This window comes from Gopherus flavomarginatus, chromosome 2 (assembly GCF_025201925.1).
Source record: "Gopherus flavomarginatus isolate rGopFla2 chromosome 2, rGopFla2.mat.asm, whole genome shotgun sequence".
In the NCBI taxonomy this organism is placed as follows: Eukaryota; Metazoa; Chordata; order Testudines; family Testudinidae; genus Gopherus; species Gopherus flavomarginatus.
Window position 1 is genome coordinate 256,703,180 of NC_066618.1, and position 23,351 is coordinate 256,726,530.

The following is a 23,351-nucleotide window of genomic DNA, read 5'->3' on the forward strand; positions in this document are numbered from 1 at the left end:
GTGCCTCAAATTTGATAGAAAGATGGAGAGGTTGCTGGCATAGCTACATCTGCAAATAGAATAATAAAAAACTTAAAGAATATAAGAGAAAATGTAAGAAAACTTCTGCAAATTTTAAAAAAATTCAACTTGAAATAAGAACATTCTTATAAAGTTATAAAACATAAAAACAATATGTACTGGGTCAGATCAACATGTATACAACAGACCAATACTATATAAGACCCTGATGATACAAGCTAATCCTTGCAGATGGACCTCTCTGTCCATGTGGATCAATTTGTAGTAACGCACCTTGGCCTATTCCATTATCTGAAATGAAGGTGGTTGTATGTTGCAGTGAAGTTCTACATATATATCCAGGATATGCTAACTACTGAAATGCTGCTACAGTCCAGTCCAGAGGTGGTTGCACTTCAGTGATGGCTGAAATGATTTCTGGATTGCCAGATTCTGCCCTGGTTTTGTGTGCTTGAGGCTTGCACACAAGAGGTTCCAGTCTGCGATGATGGACAACTGTTTCCCATCCCTAGCATCCCTCAAGGGGATCGTATCTCCCATGTTGTTTGATGTCCAGGGTATGGGTCTGATCAAAAACTCCGAGTCCAGTCAGTGGGAATCTTTCTTTGACTTCAATGGGCTTTGGATAAGAGTGTATGTGAGGCCTCTTGATGAGAGCATTTCTAAACTCGGGGTTAGACGATCCTCAGTAGAGATCAGATACACAGCTGGGTATCACTTGCCCAGGAATGCTGCAAAGTCTCTCTGTACTCTGGAGAAATACAGCGGGATGTCACAGCCTCCTTGTCCTCAGCCCTAGAAAAAGAGACGAATGTGACCGGCGGGTAGAAGTTGTCATTGTGAGGATACAGAATCGTCCTTTCCGTCTTACCCAGGGGACTGACTGGGAAGCAACGAGTCTCGGCATCGTTCAGTTTTACTCTTACCCAAACAGGCGCTGGGGGAGGGCCAGGCTCAGCAGCCCGGGCCGTGGGCGGCGCTCGGTGTCCATGGGAACTGGGTGTGAGCGGAGCGTGCGCCGCAGCTCCCCTTCTCTCCCGGCCGCCATCATGATGCTGGGCCGCGGGCTGGACGCCAGGTAAGTGCGGTGCCCCCTGCCCCGGCAGCTTAGACTGGCGCTTCCCGCCCGCGTCTGGCCCAGAGGGCTGGGCTGTGGGAGCGCGGGGAGGGGGGCAGACAAAGCCCTCGCTGTTGGGGCGCGGAGGGGGGCAGGCAGACGGAGTCCCGTTAGTGGGAGGAGGGGCGGGAGCCTCTGCTATTGAGGTGGGAGAGGGGGCAGAGTCCCTCCCTGTTATTCGTGGCTAGGCTTGGGGGAGAGGGAAGGAGGGAGAGTTTGGCTCTTTGACTTCTCCAGTCCTGATTTGTTACCCATCAGCCCCAGGCTTTCGAGACAGGGTGCCCTGAGGTTTGGGGGTGCTGGGTTTATTGTCTTCAGAGTAGCTGGTTTATATTTGTCTAAAGGGGATGAATCCAGTCTTCATGTTGTGTTTTAATTGGGGCTGGCTGCCAAAAATAGTTTTTAAAAATCTAAATAAAATAGTTTGGGAAGGGTAACACAGGGTGTTCAAAGTGAAAATAAAGCCAGCTCTATTCCAATAAAAAAGTTACCCACACCTATACATGACCAATCTCGTTCCGCTCATCCCAGCTGTCTGTTTTAAGCCATTTCATATTGTGCCCATTGCTATAAAGTCTAGGCAACAAAATGTATGTAGGTACAGTATTCTGGGATAAAATCAAGAGTAGCTGCTAATATAATCCAGCCTTGTGCTGTCCATCCTTTTGTGGCCTTTAAGTAGCATTTTAAAAAGCAAACTAACCTTTTCACACCTTCCCTTAAGGAAATGTAATTCCTGTCTCTCAGAATTGAATGCTGTTCACATGGGGAAACTGTAGGCACAAAGTTGCTAAATGTTTGGGCTGACCTGTCTTAGGTTCCCTCTCATTACTTGATGGGGGGAGGTGGTGGTTATATGTAAACAGTGTCAGATGGTTCAATAGGACAGGGGAGGGACCCTACATTGAAGATTATTTTTAGATTAGTGTTAATTGTGGAAGAAAGATTTTTATGATGGGCTTTTCAATGAGTTTTTATATTTTTACTCAGTTTGTGAAATATTCCTTATTTAGATGGTAGCAGACTTGAGCTGGGAGCTAGGAGACTATCCCCTGATATTTGTCTTTAAAAGAAAACAACCTCCCTACCTCAAATTGTGCCTGCTTACTTTGAGGTAACAAATTGATCTTCCTCTGCAATGGTATTTTCTTCTGAAAGACTTAGGATAACACACGTTCATTTTCAGCATGTGTTTTCGCATATCTGTCTTGTCAAGAAAATATAGACTGTGAGACAATACTTTGGTCTTGAAGTATTAAATTTGCTTGGATTTTTCTGAGTTTGGAAGGTTGGTGACAGTGTCATAAACAGATAGCTAAGGGTTAATGTCTCTTTCACCTGAAGCACCTGACCAGAGGACCAATCAGGAAACCGGATTTTTTCAACTTTGGGTGGAGGGAATTGAGTGTCTTTTGTCTTTTGTCAGTTTTCCTGCTTTCTCTGAGCTTTGGAGAAGTAGCTCTACTTTCTAGTCTTCTGTTTCTAAGTGTAAGGACAAAGAGATCAGATAGTAAGTTCTATGGTTTCTTTTCTTTGGTATTTGCGTGAATATAAGTGCTGGAGTGCTTTGATTTGTATTCTTTTTGAATAAGGCTGTTTATTCAATATTCTTTTAAGCAATCGACCCTGTATTGTATCATTTAATACAGAGAGAACATTTATTTGTATTTTTCTTTCTTTTTATATAAAGCTTTCTTTTAAGACCTGTTGAAGTTTTTCTTTACTTCAGGGAAATTGAGTCTGTACTCACCAGGGAATTGGTGGGAGGAAGAAATCGGGGAGATCTGTGTGTTGGATTGCTAGCCTGATTTTGCATTCCCTCTGGGGAAATAGGAAAGTACTTTTTGTTTCCAGGATTGGGAACAGAGAGGGGGAGTCTCTCTGTGTAGTTTCACAGAGCTTGTGTCTGTGTATCTCTCCAGGAGCACCTGGAGGGGGGAAGGGAAAAAGGATTATTTCCCTTTGTTGTGAGACTCAAGGGATTTGGGTCTTGGGGTCCCCAGGGAAGGTTTTTCAGGGGGACCAGAGTGCCCCAAAACACTCTAATTTTTTGGGTGGTGGCAGCAGGTACCAGGTCCAAGCTGGTAACTAAGCTTGGAGGTTTTCATGCTAACCCCCATATTTTGGACGCTAAGGTCCAAATCTGGGACTAAGGTTATGTACAGTGGTCAAAATTAAGAGCCAGGATCATTTCAGGCTGTTAGAATTGCAACTTACACAAATGAAAGAAGTTTTAAATTTTCCTCCAAATAAGTGAGATGTGAGCAAATTCCAAGGCTAAGGATCTTGTCCTGTGTTGTCAATAATATAAGGCCTGATCTTCCATACCCTAGCAAGCACAATGTTTGAGCAGTTTTGTTGGGGCCAATGGGACTTCTTACAGTACTCTGCAACTGGTAGTTAATATTTGCAGAATTGGATCTGTAGCATATTGTTGTGGGCACCAAGCAATGGAATGAATCCATTGAGAATCATATGAACTTCAGCAGCAGTAGAATTATGTTGCCAGTAGCATTGAAGTGCTACTATATAGTGATATATAGGACCAGCAGAGGTTAGACCCTCAACTGAAGGCACTCATTAAACAGATAGGAGGAGATCTAAGTATCAAGCAAAATATTAATGCCAACCAAATAAGTCTTGACTTGAATATGTGGAATGGTTTAAGAAGAATAATAAGTGTAAACCAGGGATTGTCAAATTTTGGCACACAGCCCGTCAGGGAAATCTGCTGGTGGGCCAGAACAGTTTGTTTACGTGCAGCGTTCACAGATTCAACAGATCACATCTCCCACTGGCCACAGTTCGCCATTCCAGGCCAGTGGGGGCTGCGGGAAGCGGCGTAGGCTGAGGGATGTGCTGGCTGCCGCTTCCTGCAGCCCCCATTGGCCTGGAACGGCGAACCGTGGCCAGTGGGAGCTGCGATCGGCCGAACATGCGGACACTATAGGTAAACAAACCATCCCAGCACACCAGCAGATTTCCCTGATGGGCCACATGCCAGAGGTTGCCAATCCTTGGTATAAAATATGCTGGTGTTCGGTTGGAAGTTGAAATTTAAGTTCCATTCATAACCCATCATTAGCTTGAGTTTCTGAATTAATAAAATTCTTATCAAATACATAGTTATTGTATTAGTATTAATTTGTACTTGTATAAAAAGCAAAATATAACCAATTAAAGTAATTTACATATATATAATTTTACCCTTACAGTTAATACATTCAATCAAAGATGTTGATATGTGAAAATTTACCTTGCATGTTTTTGACAACCCACCCTGTTTCACAAGACCATACCTGCGAACTCTAAGGATGTTAGGTAGAGAAGATATCTGCTTCAAGGACTTCCTAAGCTCTATTGGAGCATATAGTATTTGAGTTCCATTGGGCAGGCATATTTTTCTGTAAATACCCCTCCTCCCACCAACCCACCTAACCAAAGGGCTCACATAAAATTTCATGTGTTTTACCCTGCAACATTTTATGTTGTTGATATTGCATAATTAATACTTTGTTTGCTATTGTGATGGAGATAGCACTGTAAATATTTCTTACAATTAGGCTTTTTATTTGTTGTTTTGTTTAAATAACTGATTGTCTTTGTGCTAGATTTTATTTACCTCTTGTGAAAGTTAGAGCCATTCAAACTAAGGCCCTGATCCTGCAATCAACATGAGCAGAGCCCTATGCCAGCATAGTACCCAATAAAAGTCAAGTCGTTTTCTGTAATATGCTTGCCTCAGTGTCTCACTGCTGATTTTTGTCGGGTTTACGTTAATATTTTCCTCTTTTAAAATACTTTTTCTCCTCTGCTGCTGTGCAAAAAACCTGCATTAAAAGAGGAGAAACAGACTAACAACATAAAGGAAACATTGAAAATGACTATACCCAAACTGTTGTCAATTGAATAAAGTTAAAAAACAAGGGGAAAAACTCTTTATTCTTTCAGTTATAGTAAATTAGGTATAACATTTGTAAGTTTAACAAAAATTCAGACAAGTGAGGTGTTTGGTTTTTTTTAATTGATTATGTCCTTTAAGTCACAGAGACTTCTAAAATACTGAACGGATTTACATCAAATGATAATAAAGATGGATCTTAACATAAGTGCTGTAATTTTGTTTGTATTCAGTATTTGTTGTCATGCCTAACAAATTTTTTAAACTTACACTTTGAAAAATTGAAATGAGCCTAACTATGGAGTTGATATTGAGGACTTCAGGGCAAAAAATGATTTCCTGAATCTGATAGACTTTGTTTACTTCTATAGTTACAGAACTTTACTTTCAAAATCAATGCACTCTGGCACTTTTGAGTATATTCCAAGGAAAGATCACTAGACTATGAATCAGGAGACCTGGCTTTTTGTTCCCAGTCACATACCTGCTGTGTGTGAGTTAGGATAAATCAATTCACCACTTTGTGCCTCAGTTTTTCCATCTGTAAAATGGGGATATGGATGCTTGGATTCTTTGAAAAGGGCTTTGAGAGCTACAGCTGAAAAAGGTATATCCACCCATCCATCCATTCCAATAACTTGTTCTCCGACCCTGTGACAGATATTACATCAAGTCTCTGAATGTCTTTCTAATAATGGTTTAACATTCACACATTAATGTATTGGGGATTTTTCTATTTTAAGAGATTGGGGTGGTTTTGTGGTTATGGTCCTGGACTAGGACTCAGGAGAACTGGGTTCTGTTCCTGCTCTTCCACAGACTTCTTGTCAGTCTTGGGCAACTAAGTTAAGTGAGACCACTCATGCTTAAATTTAAGCTTGTGTATAAGTGTCTGCAGGGGCTTTCATTTCTCTGGGACAGACTTTTAAATGTGTGTAGGTGTCTAAAGATGCAGATAGATAGCTATTGAGATTTCCAGAGCACCTAACTGCATAGGAATTTTATGAAGATTTTCTCAAGTATATAGATATATCTTGTTTGTCTCTTCTGTTACTGCATTTTTACTTTTTAAAGTTCAGTTTAGTGAGTCTTAGGCTAAAATATAAATCTCAATTTTTTATTATTTTATTTGTCTTTTTTAGATAAGCAAACACCACATCGTAATATTAAGTATAATTTTCCTCTAATAAATTTCCATTTTGCCCAGAAGTAAAATGACGAATTTGAACTATTTATGGTATAGTGATGACAGTACTGTCAAACCTGTTTAATCTGTATGTATTGTAATCATGTTGGGCTTTTTTTGCTTGTTTTTCATTTTTCCTTGGTTTCTAGGGATAATCAAACTAGACAAGTACGAGAGGCTGTTTCAAATGTGGAAAAACATTTTGGTGAATTGTGCCAAATATTTGCTGCATATGTACGTAAAACTGCTAGACTACGAGACAAAGCAGACCTTCTAGTAAATGAAATATACGCATATGCAGCTACAGAGACACCAAGCTTAAAACTTGGATTGAAAAATTTTGCAGATGAATTTTCCAAACTTCAAGATTATCGCCAAGCAGAGGTATAGAATTAAACCTGTGTATGTTGTGCTTGCAAACGTATCTTTTTAATACGATTACCATAATGTATACCTTGGTTCTCTCTTACGACTGAGGGAAACCATTTTTAAATGCATTAGTAACAAATGTTAGGAACAAAGCAAAATAAGCCCCACCAACTTTCATAGTTTACGCTAGTAGTGACCTTTCTGCAGACCTAGGCCTCAATTGTGAAATGCCTCGTGAATAGTCCTCCTGAGTAGCTTCTCACACATATTGAAGAATGAGGGACAGATAACAGGTCTTCAGTGGAGATGAGAAGAGCCAATGGATTTTATTGGGTTATAGATTATGCTTAATAAACATTTGTTTTTTGGTTTTGTGACTTGGGCTGTCTTCTGGAAACTGGAAAGATACTGTAAGTCATTTCTTCTGCAAAATCTATTAAATGTTGTTTGTGTTTCTTTTTTCCCATGTTAAATTATTATGCTTTGTACTCCCAGAATTAGGCTCCTGAAAAGAATTATGCAGATAATTAACTTTTTGCACATGCATACTCTTTGATTTCAATGTGATGACTCATCTGAGTCAAGTTAAGTAGATAATTTTTTTTTTCAGCATCAGGGCCCTAAGAATAGTTTGACACTGTCCTGAAATAGGGCATTTTAACTAGATGAGTTTGGTTCATGATTTTAAGTTCACTCTAAACAAAGCTTATTTTGATATTAAAAAGTAACATGCAAAAGAGAAAAAGTGGCTATCTATTTATTGGGATGGGGATGTTCTCCATTTGTTATAATATGTAAAAAAGCCTCAGTGTGTTTTAAAGGTTTTTTTTGCTCATATTTTGAATTAGAATTCAGGTATTGTTCACTTTGTTATAAGTTATTGTAGACAGCTGGAAAATAGGTGAGTTTATGACATCAAATGTATCAAGGAAGACAGGTGTTGATCCTGCAGTGGGATCTGCAAGAGTCAACCCTGGTACTAGCATGGAGCTCCACTGACTTCAGTGAGTCTCTGCACGTGTGCAAGAATCCAGCTACATGAATCTAATTGCAGGATTGGGGCATAATTAGAGTGCAATGGATTTTTATTCAGCTCGTTTAAAATTCTGTTTTAAGGTAACACCTATTTAATGAAAACTTTTGGGAGTTTATTAAGGCTACCTCTCACCCCATCACTAAAGAGCTCAGAAAGTCTCTACTTCACATTTGAGTCACCAAGGCGTACACTAACTGAAAGGGGGAATGCAATCGTTGACCTTCTTGCTGTTTTTATAAAGAAAAAAGGAAGTAGAAAAAAAAACTTAAAAAAAAGACGTTCACGTCATCTGTATACATTAAGAAAAAATCATAAATCCCCTTTTTTCTTTTGAAGTTCACCTTTCAGAAGGTCAGCCCTTGTTACTCAGAAAGGGCAACTGAAAATAAAAGTACTATATCTGGTCCTTTCACTATGTATTTAGGGCCAGATTTTTAAGGGTATTTAGGTATCTAGAGATGCAGGTAGGTGCCTAGTGGGATTTTTGGAAGCACATAGATGCCTAACTCCCATTGATTTCAATGAGTTAGGCATCTAGGCACTCTTGAGAATCTCGTTGTCACAGTTCCCAAGGTAATTGCACTTCTGCCCCCTTCTTGATTTCCTTGAGGGAACCCCACTCTGGTCCTATCTGTCACTTGTCTCAGGGTGGGAACTCACATTCCTCTCACTCCAGATCAGGGATTTAGGCTGTAATTCCTCCTGCAATTCACTGTGATCATCTTAACAAGTTGGAGACTAGTTCAGAACTTGCTGTCCCGTTCTCTCCCTGAGGTAATGACAGGATAGGCCAGTGACCGGCCAGTTTGTTTAGAACAAAAGCTTTACAGAGAAAATATACCATAAAACAATAAATAGCTTATTGCATGCTTACCACATAATACTTCTCTACCATACAGGACCCTGGTCAGTTTCAGTCCTTCAAACTTTATCTGCAGGGTCTGTCCCTCTTGTTCACAGTGTCATATCAGTTCTTCCATTGAGAGAAAGTGACTCCTCTTCTATATCAGACTGGTCACTTGATATAATTCTTTGTTGCTGGGCATCTTGAACCCAGTAAAAACAAGTATAGCCAATTTCCTCCAGAAAGTGGTACTTCTCCACTCCAGACATGTTTTTCTGTCAAAGGTTTTGCATTAATTACACCCTCCCCAGTGATTTTAGTTCCTGATAGTTACTTCATTCAAGCTAGGCAACTTCCCCACAGTCACTGTACTGCTTGTCTTGTTTCAGGAAAGAAATTGACCCCATCATGCCTGCTGAGTAACTATATAAAGGGAGAAGGGAAACAGTCGTGCATATTATTTAAAAAAAAAAAAAACAGTAGCCCTTCAAGTTCTCCAAATCCACTAGACACACATTTCTGCATTTTTAGGCACCTAGATACTTTTTAAAATGTGGCCCTTCAGTCAAGCCATTTTCCACCATTCCAACAATTATTTGGGGTGGGGGGGTCAAAGACAGTATAGATATAAGGGTAAAAAAGAGAAGAGGCAATAAGTTCCATCTCTTGTTATCTCTCTGTCTCCATTCCCCTTCTCCTCTTTGTGGGCATCAATTTATGTAGCAGCTTTCATATGTATTTTGTCAGAAATAGCAAGTGAAATAGCTCATAAGAACTGCTGATTCCATTCATTCTTCAACAACAGCACCAGGTACTTAAAAATATTTTGAAGTTCTTTAATTCATAAAAGTTCCAGGAATATTAGCTTAAAAGCCTTTTAATTTCAGCATGCTATAGTCATCTAGTGTTGCAGGTCTCCAGTTCAAACCTGGTTTCTTTGTTGGGTAAAAAAGAAGAAGATTAGAAAAACATGCAGAGGATGAGAGGAAAGTCAGGAGACAAAAAGCCAACGAAGAAAAATAATGGGATTTAGCTCTGTAAAGATTAGGATAAACATTTATGGTTCTAAAAAGTCCAGTTCTTAATGTAATGCTTAACTCATGTCTAATTTTAGAAGAATTGAGATAATTGATAGTACCCTTCACAGTCAAGTACTTTGTAAAGCAGTTTTTATTTGGATCTTAAGCTTTGTCCATTAATAATAATTAGGAAACAGGTCTTTCCCCAAAATTTCTCTTCCTCTGTGGAACCTAACTTTAACTTGGCTGGCATTTTTTCTTTCATCACAACATTTTCTTTTTAAGATCCCTGGTTTTAAAATGGTTGGTCCTATTTTGTTTGTACACCTCTACCCCGATATAATGCGACCCAATATAACATGAATTCAAATATAACGTGGTAAAGCATTGCTCCGGGGGGCGGGGCTGTACACTCCTGTGGATCAAAGCAAGTTCGATGTAATGCCGTAAGATTTTTTGGCTTCCGAGGACAGTGTTATATCGGGGTAGAGGTGTAATTGTAAAGCTTTACTGGACTTCTCTGGAGTTGGAACTTTGCTTTATAAACTGTGTAGCAACAGAGCTCTTTTTATATTATTTAACAAGTTAATGTGCCCCTCTAAAAGAGATGCATGTCTATATAAAAGAGAGCATAGTATGATGACAGGCATAATTGTAAATGATTGAATAAGAATGGCAGTTCATTGATTGGCTGCCAGCGTCACACACTTTATTATTATGGGCACTAGCATGCTATGTGTTCTACATCCCTTCAGTAAAAAGTCCTTAGCCTCAAAAGCTCACAGGTAGGCAAGACAAAAGGGGTGGTATAAGCAGAGATAGGGGAAGGATAAGGTAACAATAACTTCCATTTTTTGTATGCAGTGATGTTGTAGCTATGTTGATCCCAGGATATTAGAGAGACAATGTGAGTGAGGTAATACCTTTTATGGGGGCAAGTTCTGTTCTAAGGTAACAATAAAACAGACACAATATTGTATGACATGCATAGTCTTAGCTCCATTACCTGTCTTGCTGTTTTCATCTGTTTTTCTATGTAGAAGGTATTAAAACAAAAGCTCAAGTGTAAATATCTCTGAATGCTTTCATACGTGTATAATATATCTGATATTTTTAGTATCTAGTTTGCTGCTCCCGTAGCTTTCAAGAATATGGAGCTTTGCATCTCTTAAAGCATATTAATGAACAGACAATTTTAAATCATAATCTAAAATTTAAAAACAAATATGTTTACTTTTAATCTCTTAAAAGCTGTAGAATTTAAGAGATTTAACATTGTGTATTTTCAGTAGTCAGTTCTTAGAATTCCCAGACTAATTTGGTATAGTGCCATTGAAATAAAAGAAGTTACACTAGGGATTAATGAAGACAAGTTATTTCTTGTTTAGTTTTACTGGTTCTGCATTTGCTATATAAATACATATAAAATATATTGTGACAAAGCTCCAAGCCTGTATTGGTGGGTCCCACACTTCCTGGCGGATACAGTGGCCTCAGAAGCTGTCCTCAAGATGACCTCCCTATCCCGGTATGGTGGCAGAGGTTACAGCTTATTGAGCTATTTTCATCACAGACTGGTATGGGAGGTGAGAAGGTGGAATACTCACAGTGTTTGTTGCTCCTTAGAGCTCCGTAGGTACTGTTTGGTCTCCTGCCTGGACCACAGTCTGTTTCCCCTTTCAAATGGATCTCTGTAGATCATGCAGGGGGAGGAGGGAAAAGGAGGAACCTGGGCTTTCCCTCTACTCCAGGTTCCAGCCCAGGGACCCTAATGGTAACAGCTTCCCTCCTTCACTGACACTGCTTTGATTCCCTGGGCCACTTCCCCATGCTCCCCTTTTCCAAGCATCACCCTTACCCAAGGGTTCAGTACTGCTTCCTTTCCTCCAGCACCATTCACCTGGGCTCCTCTCAACAGAGCTGGAAAGGAGAGCCTTTAAAACAGTATAAGTGGGACCTTAATTGGTTCCAGGTGTCTCCATTAGCCTATCAGCCTTAACTGACTCTTTCTCAGTTAATTGAGGTCAGGTGCCAGCATTAGCCTAACAACCTTAACTGGTTAAATTGGCATCAGAAGTCATGACTGGCCTGGAGCAGCCCTTGTTTGGCTATCCAGGGAACAGGGACCTGCTCATTCTGAGGCTGATATACCTGCCTTCTTATATCCTTCTGGCCTGAGTCCGTCACTATATATACACACAACTCTGCTTCCACTGTTTCTTCAGTGAATGTGGTTAAAATCCTAGTAAGATAGAATCAGCATTACTCTTAAAGCAATCAGTTTTCTAAAAATACATTTAATATGCAGAGGACTTGGGTAACTTGACCTTTTTTCCAGGTTGAAAGGCTTGAAGCCAAAGTTGTTGACCCTCTGAAAAGTTACGGGACCATAGTAAAACTTAAAAGGGTAGGTACTATATGGTGTATTTTCTCTCAAAATTTAGTGTTTTCTTAGCCATTTTTGTGAATCTTGTTAAGTATACTAAATTATTTAAACTTTTCTTATTAAAAATAATTACTGCAACAAAAATGTATAGATGTGTGACTCGTAACAATACATTGGCATTGCAGCTGGGAACATGTGTGAAACAGATGCACTTCAGGAAACAGCTGAGAGGAAGGGGTCCAGTCCTCTAGAGAACGGTGTCCAGCTGTGGGGAGGAAGGACAGAGTGGCTTATAGAGTACACATAGAATAGTGTGCATGTACAGCAACTTGCAAAAGCAACAGAACTCCAAAATGGCATTCCCTGTAAATCCTGGTATATTTTTATTTTAAAGAGATATGTAAAACTTGTTTGCAAATGCTTTAGGACAACAACTAAATTTCTGTATATATGAAATAAAGAGACTTTACAGTGTTAATTGAATTAACCACTCACATTTGAACTAATTTAATTTGAATTAAAACAAGTCTTTGTGTCATCTGGAAACTTTATCAGCTGTGATTTTATATTTACTTCCAGTGCACTGATGAAAATCTTAAATAGCAGTCAGGCCTATTCCGGATCCCAGTAGACCCTCACTTGAAATACAGTAACTCCTCGCTTAACTTGGTAGTTATGTTCCTGAAAAATGTGACTTTAAGCGAAAAGAGGTTAAGCAAATCCAATTTCCCCATAAGAATTAATGTAAATATGAGGGTGGGGTTAGGTCCCAGGGATTTTTTTTTCACCAGACAAAAACTATATATTATATAGATAAATACACAGTATACATTTTAAACGAACAATTTAATACTGCTTTCAACTATGATGATTGTGAAGCTTGGTTGAGGTGGTGAAGTTAGAGGGTGAAAGAGGAAGGGATCTTTCCCAGGGAATGCCTTACTGCTAAATGATGAACTAGCACTGGGCTGAGCCCTCAAGGGTTAACACGTTGTTAATGTAGCCTCTCACACAAGGCAGCACGAACGTTAGGGAGGGGAGACAGCATAGCAGACAGAGACAGGCACACACCTTGCGTGTGGGAGAGAGAGAGAGAGATGCACACTGCCCCTTTAAGTAAGCTGACCCACTCTTAAGTGCATTGTCTTTTTAAGTGGATCAGGAAGCTGAGACAGCAGCTGCTGCCCCAAGCTCTCTCTGTCCCTCTCCATCTATGTCCCCACTCTGCTCTATATGGAGAAGGGGTAAGCGGGGTGCAGGAGGGGGATACCCTGACGTTATCCCCCTCCCTTCCCCCCCTGCACATCAGGCAGGAGTCTCTGGGAGCAGCTCCATGTCAGAGGGTAGGAGCAGCACATGGCAGGAGGGGGAGGGACAGCTGAACTGCCAGCGATAGCCTGCTGGGTGGCTGCAGCACAGGGAACTTAGGGGAGCGGGGAGCTGATGGGGGGCTGCAGGTCCACCCTGGTTACAAGCCCCCACCAGTTTGCTGCAACGGGCTGCTCTTCCTGCAAGCAGTGGACAAAGCAGGCGGCTGCCAAATGACATTAGAAGGGAGCATTGAACAACTTTAAATGAGCATGTTCCCTAATTGATCAGCAACGTAACAGCGAAACAACGTTAACCAGGACGACTTTAAGTGAAGAGTTACTGTACTCCCATTTACTGATGTTTCCCATTGACAACTACTTGTTGAAATCTGTCAGGTAGCCAGTTCTTAATCCATTTAACATGTGCTCTCTTGATATTGTATAATGCCAATTTTTTTTATCAGAATATTGTGCAATACTAAGTTAAACACCTTACAAGTCTAATTGTTATATCTACACAGTACCTTTTTCAATCTAATTTATAATCTCCTCAAAGAACTAAATAAGTTTGTTTGATAAGACTTGTTTTCCTTAAAACTATGTTGACTTGCATTAATTGTATTCCTATTCCTGAATTCTTTATTAATTAAATCCAGTATCAGTTTCTGTTCTGTTTTTGCTTGGGATTGATGTCAGGCTAACCAGCCTATAATTCCCTATATCATCCTGTTTGCCTTTTTTGAATATAGGCACAACATTATTATTCTTCAGCTCTTCTGGAATTCCCCAGAATTCCAAGATTTACTAAAAATTAACATCAGTGGGCTACAGATCACCTCAACTAACTCTTCGAGGGCAAGTTATTCAGGCCAGCTGATTGAAAAATGTTTATCCTAAGTAGATATTGTCTAACATCCTTCTCATTTACTAATGGACTGTAAAGTACTTCTCATATAATATGACTACATCATCCTACTTCTTTCCAAATACAGAACAGAAATATTTATTGAGCATCCTCTGCCTTTTCTGCATCATTAATAACAATTTTACCATTTTAATCTAGTTCTGGGCCTATAACATTGCTAGGCTTTCTTTAGTTCCTAATGTACTTTAAAACTCTAGTCCTGCCCACCGTAGATTTTCCCTAATATATTTAGCTTCCCATATCAATCTTCTGCACTTCATACTTCTAATTTATATTGATTGCTAGTTCTCCTTTTTCTATTTGTTATATATCGCTTTTTTTTTCTAAACACTGGCTGCACTTTGCTACTAAACCAGCATGGGCTTTTAGCCAAAGTTAACCTCTTTCTTGGTTGTAGAATTGCGACTTTTTGCCCATCTAATAAATTCTTATTTAAGAACTCCTGATTTTCATTCACATTTTTCCCTCCAATAATTTAAAAGATGGCACACACAGCCTGGGGCCCAACCCTGCAAGGCCTTGAGCACTCTCAGTGCCCATTGATCTCTTTTTCAGGAAATGCTCATCACTTCACAGGATTAGTCTGTAAAAACCTGGTTTGATGTAGAGGAGAAAAAATTCTCTACGTTTTCTAGACAACTCATAAATGCAGACAAATGTATTTTATATGCCCCTAGCTCTATATCAACATATACAAAATGGTATAAATATATTTGCAGGATGATCTCAAAGCAACTTTAACAGCAAAGAATCGAGAGGCTAAACAGTTATCTCAACTGGAAAGGACTCGTCAGAGGAATCCATCAGATCGACACATTATTGTATCCTTTCTGTTTCTAATGAATATAAGAAGTAGTTGATTCTCCAGTAATTAAAAATATTATATTTAGAAAGAGATATAAAAGCAATTGTTTTTAAAGTGATTATTTCATACATTGATCATGAATCACAAATTCTTTGCTATATTTTGTGACAGCTAATTGGCTATCGCGTATAACATTTGCTATAGCAGCATTTATTTAACAGAAAGTACCTGAGAGTTTCTGACGTGTTTTCAGTCACCATATTCACATTTTCAATTTTTCTACATTTTTCTATCATTGATAGTAGGTTTAAATGTCTGTTATATGGTGTCTGAGGGTTATGGAAAGATTATATCCTATTGTGAATGATAACTCTTTGTAAAGTTAGTGTGGGACAAACTTCCTCCTTACATTTTGTTTCATTTTAGCTTTGTTTTCATTATTTGTCTCCTAACCACCCTGACAATTTTATTGATCTTTCCTGCAGCCACAGGGACATGAACTTCCCCCAGAGTTGCTGTTGATGTTGCTCACTGAGGCTGATTGGGATGGGGAAAGCTGTAGTCTACCAGCTAAGACCCATTTTAGGCACTAAGGCATAACCCATTGTCTAGAAAAATTTCATTGCTACCACTTGTTAGGTACATATCTGGTTATCATCACCAGGGCGGATGTAGATTCTGGAAATCGTACCGTTTTTTCTATATCACATAATGTTTAAACATTATCGGCATCCAAACTGAAAAACATCGTAAAGTCACAAAAAGGGCCATAACTCAAAGAAACAGTCTAATTTTTTGACCAAAATTGGCAGAAAGCTTCTAAATACAATTGATAATGCAGCTATGTACTCAAAAATCATACTGTTTTGGAAAGTTTGGGAAATATTTAGCCCCAGGTGATGTATTTTATGCATTTTCCCATATTTTTTGTCTTTGGTTAAAGCAAGTCTGTTGCATATAACAGTATGAGCTTGTTTGTACCATGTAATACATCAAAATATTTGTCATTATTTTTAGAATGGACTGATTTGAGGTTGTTGGGTTTTTTGCCTGCTGTTTATATGAAGTTTGCAGATAAGAAGACCTCTGCATCCTAATTATAAAATGTTATCAGTATTTAAAATGCCATGGCAGATTTCATGACCAGCACCAAATCACTCCACCAGCTCATAGACATTTATCTTACCCAAGGAAAAAATTGTTCAAACACGCTTCTGGGAAAACTATGTAATGGATTTCATCCAACTATTGATGGATTACATAGAGGCAAAGAGAGATGATGGTAGGTTCATGGAGCTTGACACATTCACAGAGATTATTCCACTTGATTTCCAGTGTGGTCAGGTGAATTTTGCTAGATGGGGTTGTATAAATGTAGCAGAAGACAGACTTCTGGAGGAGGAGAAGCCAGATATATATCATGCCTTAGTTGATAATCTGGGAGCAATGTATCAGACTACCTGACCCTTCAGTGGTATATGGCATGGCATGGCCATTGAGCAATCTCTCAACATGCATTATGGGAAGCATCAGCATCTTTGCACGGAAGATAAGGCTCTGACCAAGTGTTGCTTGACTCATTAATAGCTATGACAAAATAAATGTGTGGAATTCAGCCTTCAGCAGCCGATCTCAACAAAGAAACAACCATAGAGTGCATGACTGCTGATGAAAATGTCCAAGATACAAAAGTTGTGACTGAAAGAATGACACATCCTTTTAATACTGAACCTGGAACAAGCCCAGACAGCAGACAGCCACTTGTGTACATTGCAGTGTCTACTGTGGCTCCACTTGAAACTGCAGAAAGTTTGTGCATAATAAGAGCGAATGGCATAAAATAAATGAAGTGGTTTGTAACCAGTGGAGTGCAAAGGGGTGAGGTAGACCTCTTTGATTCCATAAAAAGATATAATCTCAAATCATTTGGTAATCTCAACAAGCCAATCGGGCAGCAGAAGCAGACAGCACAAGCAATAACTATTGTCAGACATTCAGCAAGCTAACTGCACTTGCCAAGTCCAGATATGCTGATATCCAGAAGTATGAGTTGACACCTCTCCCACTTTCCTTCTTCAGTTTGGATGAATCTCTAAGACAGACCCAAAAGAGCAACACACCATCCTGGCTGGAGAAAAATCTGTCAGTGGTTGAGCTACTATCATCCGATGAGCCAACATTAGCTATTTAATGACCTCATGATGCTTCTGCAGATGGTATGCACTAATACTGCCAAGTGCAAAACTTTTGGGGAGTTGTCTGATCAGCTGCAGAACATTATCCTTTGATTAAAATGTCAAGACACTGCTCTTGTTGGTGACAAGCATGCAAATGAAGAATCAGTCATCTGGTGAGAGAGACCTCAGGGGGAACGTCCAATGCAAAAAGTTTGGAACCCCACTATGTTAATATCATTACCAAAGCAATGCTTGAAGATGATATATTCAAAGAATAAATCAGACATTACAGAATTTTTTCTCTATGACTGAATTATGAAGTATGAACAGAGATTGTTACCTGGTTGTGAAGTATACCTTGCTGCTAGATTTCATGACATCTCACAAGCAGTAAAAGTAGCATCTGGCAACCATTCTGCAATACCAGAACTCAAGGCATATCACAAGGAAGCAGATTCACACATGTTCTTGCATGTTACTCATGCAAAGCAAACACTCAGTAAATAGGGTGCTAATATGGAGCTTAGATCCAGATGTTGTATCTGTGTTCCCAAGATATTGCTCTGCTCTTGGGGAAAATGAATTCTATTTCAAAACTGGTGTTGGCCAAAATAAGAGATTCATTTCCATTCACAGAGTGGCTATGGAGCTGGGAATGGACATGTCTTACACTGTCAGACATTCATGCTGTCGGTGGATGTAATTCTACTTCAGCTTTCTAGTACAAAAAGATGACTGAAGACAAAAATTGAGCACCCAGAGTTCACAGAAGTTTGAAAAATCTTGAGATCAGTGCAGCTCAGATAGGCTGCCTCTCTCTTTTCCTCTATGCCTCCACGATATCTTCATTGTACTGTGATAAGTAGCAAACATTATCCAGAGATGTTTGCTTAGAAGATGAAAACAAGTGAGAAATTGCCACCAACAATGGTCTCCTTCAGATAGCACCTGAAACATAGACTCATAGACTCTAGGACTGGAAGGGACCTCGAGAGGTCATCGAGTGCAGTCCCCTGCCCTCATGGCAGGACCAAATACTGTCTAGACCATCCCTAATAGACATTTATCTAACCTACTCTTAAATATCTCCAGAGATGGAGATTCCACAACTTCCCTAGGCAATCTATTCCAGTGTTTAACTACCCTGACAGTTAGGAACCTTTTCCTAATGTCCAACCTAAATCTCCCTTGCTGCAGTTTAAGCCCATTGCTTCTTGTTCTATCATTGGAGGCTAAGGTGAACACGTTTTCTCCCTCCTCCTGATGACACCCTTTTAGATACCTGAAAACTGCTATCATGTCCCCTCTCAGTCTTCTCTTTTCCAAACTAAACAAACCCAATTCCTTCAGCCTTCCTTCATAGGTCATGTTCTCAAGACCTTTAATCATTCTCGTTGCTCTTCTCTGGACCCTCTCCAGTTTCTCCACATCTTTCTTGAAATGCGGTGCCCAGAACTGGACACAATACTCCAGTTGAGGCCTAACCAGCGCAGAGTAAAGCGGAAGAATGACTTCCCGTGTCTTGTTTACAACACACCTGTTAATGCATCCCAGAATCACATTTGCTTTTTTTGCAACAGTATCACACTGTTGACTCATATTAAGCTTGTGGTCCACTATGACCCCTAGATCTCTTTCTGCCATACTCCTTCCTAGACAGTCTCCTCCCATTCTGTATGTGTGAAACTGATTGTTCCTTCCTAAGTGGAGCACTTTGCATTTATCTTTATTGAACTTCATCCTGTTTACCTCAGACCATTTCTCCAATTTGTCCAGATCGTTTTGAATTTTGACCCTGTCCTCCAGAGCAGTTGCAGTCTCTCCCAGTTTGGTATCGTCCGCAAACTTAATAAGCGTACTTTCTATGCCAACATCTAAATCGTTGATGAAGATATTGAACAGAGCCGGTCCCAAAACAGACCCCTGCGGAACCCCACTTGTTATACCTTTCCAGCAGGATTGGGAGCCATTAATAACTACTCTCTCAGTACGGTTATCCAGCCAGTTATGCACCCACCTTATAGTAGCCCCATCTAAATTGTACTTTCCTAGTTTATCTGTAAGAATATCATGTGAGACCGTATCAAATGCCTTACTAAAGTCTAGGTATATCACATCCACCGCTTCTCCCTTATCCACAAGGCTCATTATCCTATCAAAGAATGCTATCAGATTAGTTTGACACGATTTGTTCTTTACAAATCCATGCTGGCTATTCCCTATCACCTTACCACCTTCCAAGTGTTTGCAGATGATTTCTTTGATTACCTGCTCAATTATCTTCCCTGGCACAGAAGTTAAACTAACTGGTCTGTAGTTTCCTGGGTTGTTTTTATTTCCCTTTTTATAGATGGGCACTATATTTGCCCCCTTCCAGTCTTCTGGAATCTCCCCCGTCTCCCATGATTTCCCAAGAATAATAGCTAGAGGCTCAGATACCTCCTCTATTAACTCCTTGAGTATTCTAGGATGCATTTCATCAGGCCCTGGGTGACTTGCAGGCATCTAACTTTTCTAAGTGATTTTTTACTTGCTCTTTTTTTATTTTATCTTCTAAACCTACTCTCTTCCCATAAGCATTCACTATATTAGACATTCCTTCAGACTTCTCAGTGAAGACCGAAACAAAGAAGTCATTAAGCATCTCTGCCATTTCCAAGTCTCCCGTTACTGTTTCCCCCTCCTCACTGAGCAGTGGGCCTACCCTGTCCTTGGTCTTCCTCTTGCTTCTGATGTATTGATAAAAAGTTGCAAATTATCAGTCATACAGATGGAATCATACAACAGCTCAGTATTTTTAAGTGTCCCCTGTCAAAAACGGATCGGTGATACTTAGCCCAGAACGTCTTGTTTGTAACATGATGGTGCTGTTACCTGCTCCAGAAGCTGTCCTCACCTTTGCGCAGTATGAATGTGAGAGTACTTGTGAAACAAGGCGATGGAAATGCTGTGGGGAAGATTTGGTGTGCTCTGATACATGGTACCGTGACAGTGATGAGAGAAGCAGGAGAGTATTGAGCACTTCAGACAGGTTCTGAGGGAGAATAGTAATGTTTCAACTATCTGAAAATTACTGTGGCTATTTTTCTGAGGTTTAAAGAGTGTTGCATTAGACATTCCGTAGTTCATAATTATATGTAGGGTTATATAAGAGTACATGGTTATGCTTCATTATTCACACAATCTATTCATACAAGACATTCTGCAGCTCTTCTACTAAGAGTCATTACTTTTATAAGTAGTGTATTTGTATTGTCATTGTATTCAATGATGGTGAAAAGATAAGATGATTACAGATATACCATGTGTGCTTTAGACTTATGTCTGCAGCCAAGCAGATAATATCAAAAATATATGTTTTATAATTAAGGAGTAAGTTCATCTTATCTGTATAACTTCATAAAAATAGCAGACAGAAAAAATTTTCTCAAATCAACCCCTTCTACAAATAATGACAAATATTTTGATGTATTACATGGTATAAACAATCTCATATTGTTATGTGACTACAGACTTTTGCTTTAAGTGAAGGCAAAAAAGTATGGGGAAATGCATACAGTATATCATCTAGGGCTAAATATTTCCCAAACTTTTCAGAACAGTACTATTTGAGTACATAATTGCATTATCAATTGTATTTAGAAGCTTTCTGCCAATTCTGATCAAAATTAAACTTTTTCTTTGCATTTTGGCCCTTTTTGTGATTTAATTATTTTTTTCAGATTGATGTTTGATAATGGTTAAACATTATGTGATAAAGAAAAACTGCACCACCAACTTCAGCAGCTGTCTACCCTGGTGATGAGCACCAGATATGTGCCTAACACATAGTAGCAATGATGTTTTTCTCTCAGATGGATTACCTCAACTCATTAATAAGACCCCTTTTTAATTCTAACTGGTAGACAACTGTAAAATTATTAGTGGAATAGGCTGATAGAACTGCTTTCCCCTCCAAAAGACTGCTGACTACTTGCAGCATAGTATTCCATTCTATATTTTAAGTATACAGAAGCATGCAACTGTTCATTTCTGCTATAGCATATTTGTGACAAGCTCCCAGAAGGAACATTCACTGTTACTGGGTATTTTTGGTGTGTGAAATATTTCACACATGAACACACACAATGTATTAAAGATAGACACTGTAGATAAAAATAATTTTTATGTAAGCATATTAACTTTTTACCAAAGGTCACATGTAACAATTGTACTATAAATATTTTACTTTCATTTTCATCAAAAATATTTTCCTTTATTAATAATTTCAGTCACAGGTGCATGTTGTGTTTCTGAAGAGGAAACATCAGAATAAAATCTTTTAATGATTTAATTTTGAAATATGAATGTTTTAGTATTTTATTGTATCACAACAGTCTGTTTTTCCTAAGAAATTAGTATATAAAATATGTCCATATCTGTTTTAATTGGATCAAGAATAACATTCTATTACCGTGACAATAATATAATTAACATTACAGTATCTGCTGCTTACTAAATACCAATAGTGACAGAACTGTATCAGACAAATGTGATATGCCAAAAGCTGTCTATTGCAGTGCATTATGGGAGGATTCAGGAAAACACGCGCATACTTAATAATTTGCTCAACAGGGCAGGTGTTACTGCTGCTTAAAATTAAGATAGTGCTAAGAACTTTGCTGAACTGGGACCTAAAGAAGGAGATGAAGATGATGTACGTTTATTTATTACTAATTCCATAGAACAGGGATGTGCTGGCCATAGAATTCCATAGAATAGGGACATGCTGGCCGCCGCTTCCTGCAGCTCCCATTCGCTGGGAACGGTGAACCACGGCCACTGGGAGCTGCAGGCGGCTGTGCCTGCAGATGGTCACCGTAAACAAACTCTCACGGCTGACCAGCGGATTACCCTGATGGGCTGCAGGCAGCCAGGGGCCACAGGTTGCCCATCACTGCTTTAGAGACTCACTTGCTTAGCATACTTTTCTACATCAGGATTTATATTTCACATTCTCTACATTTTACTTTTTTTCTTGTACAAATCTTTGAAAATTCTTCTAAAGGACTCTACATCAGTGTAAGTGATATTAATGTCCAACTCACAAGAAGTCTAAATTATAGTAACTTGCATGTGCAGGAGAGCCTATTGGTTTCTAAAGTAAAGCATAGTACACAACTTTTTAAATATCAGTTCAAGGAATAACAGTCTATTTGGTTATTTTTATAAGGCTGAAAGTGATCTACAGAGAGCTTCGATGGATGCAACTCGAACAAGTCGGCAGTTGGAGGAAACTATTGACAATTTTGAGAAACAGAAAATAAAGGACATAAAGGTGTGCATGTAAAAATATATATATATATATTTTTCACATTTAAATGCATGGCATCACTCTTGATGTATCAAAAAGGTTTTAGTAGCTGTTTGGCAAAATTAGGCAATACTTCTAGTTCACGTGAGTTGTGCACAAATACAAATTGGTGCGAATACTGTGATATTCACAACTATTTCAATACCCAAATAACATTACAGGCAAAAAAATCAGCTAGTTATTCTTCATTTCATTTCGATACAATATTAACTGTTGCCTTAAAATGTCATTTGGTGTCTCACTGAACTGTTAAACAGCTGCCATATTCCCCCCAGTAGATACTTGGGTTTGTGCGTGGAATGAAGTGGCAGTGCTGAACAACAGTAACAGCTATCAGTAGCAGAATATAGTTACCAAACTTGGAATTCGGCTAGGTTATGGGAGTTAAAACCCTTACTATTACAAGAAGCGTTTTCAGATTCTTAATGATTACAAGTGGGCAAGGCCTTCATTTTCCTCTTATCTGAGAGGACAAACGTAAGATGCTTAAGGATATAAATGACTGAAAGGGGCTTAGAAAATGTTATCGCAGCTTTACTATAAAGTTACTGAAGTGGGCTACTTTTTTTATTTAAAAATTAAATAACTAATCCAAACAGGAAAGAATGAGAGAGGAAGAAAAGATAAAACATCATGCAGTATATAGTAACATGGATGAGAATCATCCCAATAGTTTTGGAGATTCAGTGACTGTTTATGTTCGAGGGAGGGTAGGGTTTTGTGGTATGTATTAACTAGGGCTTTGGAGCTGTGCTCCGGCTCTGCTCTAGCTCCAGGCAAAAACCTGCAGCTCCACTGCTCCGGAGCTGCTCTTTGCTCCATCTCTGGGCTCCGCTTCAAAGCCCTGGACTATTAACAAAATCTATATAGACAGTAGAATAAAAAATAGACATAGATTCTTC

General features: G+C 39.1%; 1 protein-coding gene across 1 annotated transcript in view; it reads left to right on the forward strand.

The window, feature by feature from the left end:
- Positions 1-323: 323 nt before the first annotated feature.
- The window catches only part of CIBAR1 (CBY1 interacting BAR domain containing 1), a 42,390-nt gene continuing 19,362 nt past the window's right edge, over positions 324-23,351 (forward strand). Inside the window, 6 exon segments of the mRNA XM_050941501.1 lie at positions 324-1,099; positions 6,375-6,609; positions 11,832-11,900; positions 14,834-14,935; positions 21,368-21,373; positions 22,309-22,413. Of these exon segments, the coding sequence (XP_050797458.1) occupies positions 672-1,099; positions 6,375-6,609; positions 11,832-11,900; positions 14,834-14,935; positions 21,368-21,373; positions 22,309-22,413 (945 nt within the window). The 5' untranslated portion in view covers positions 324-671.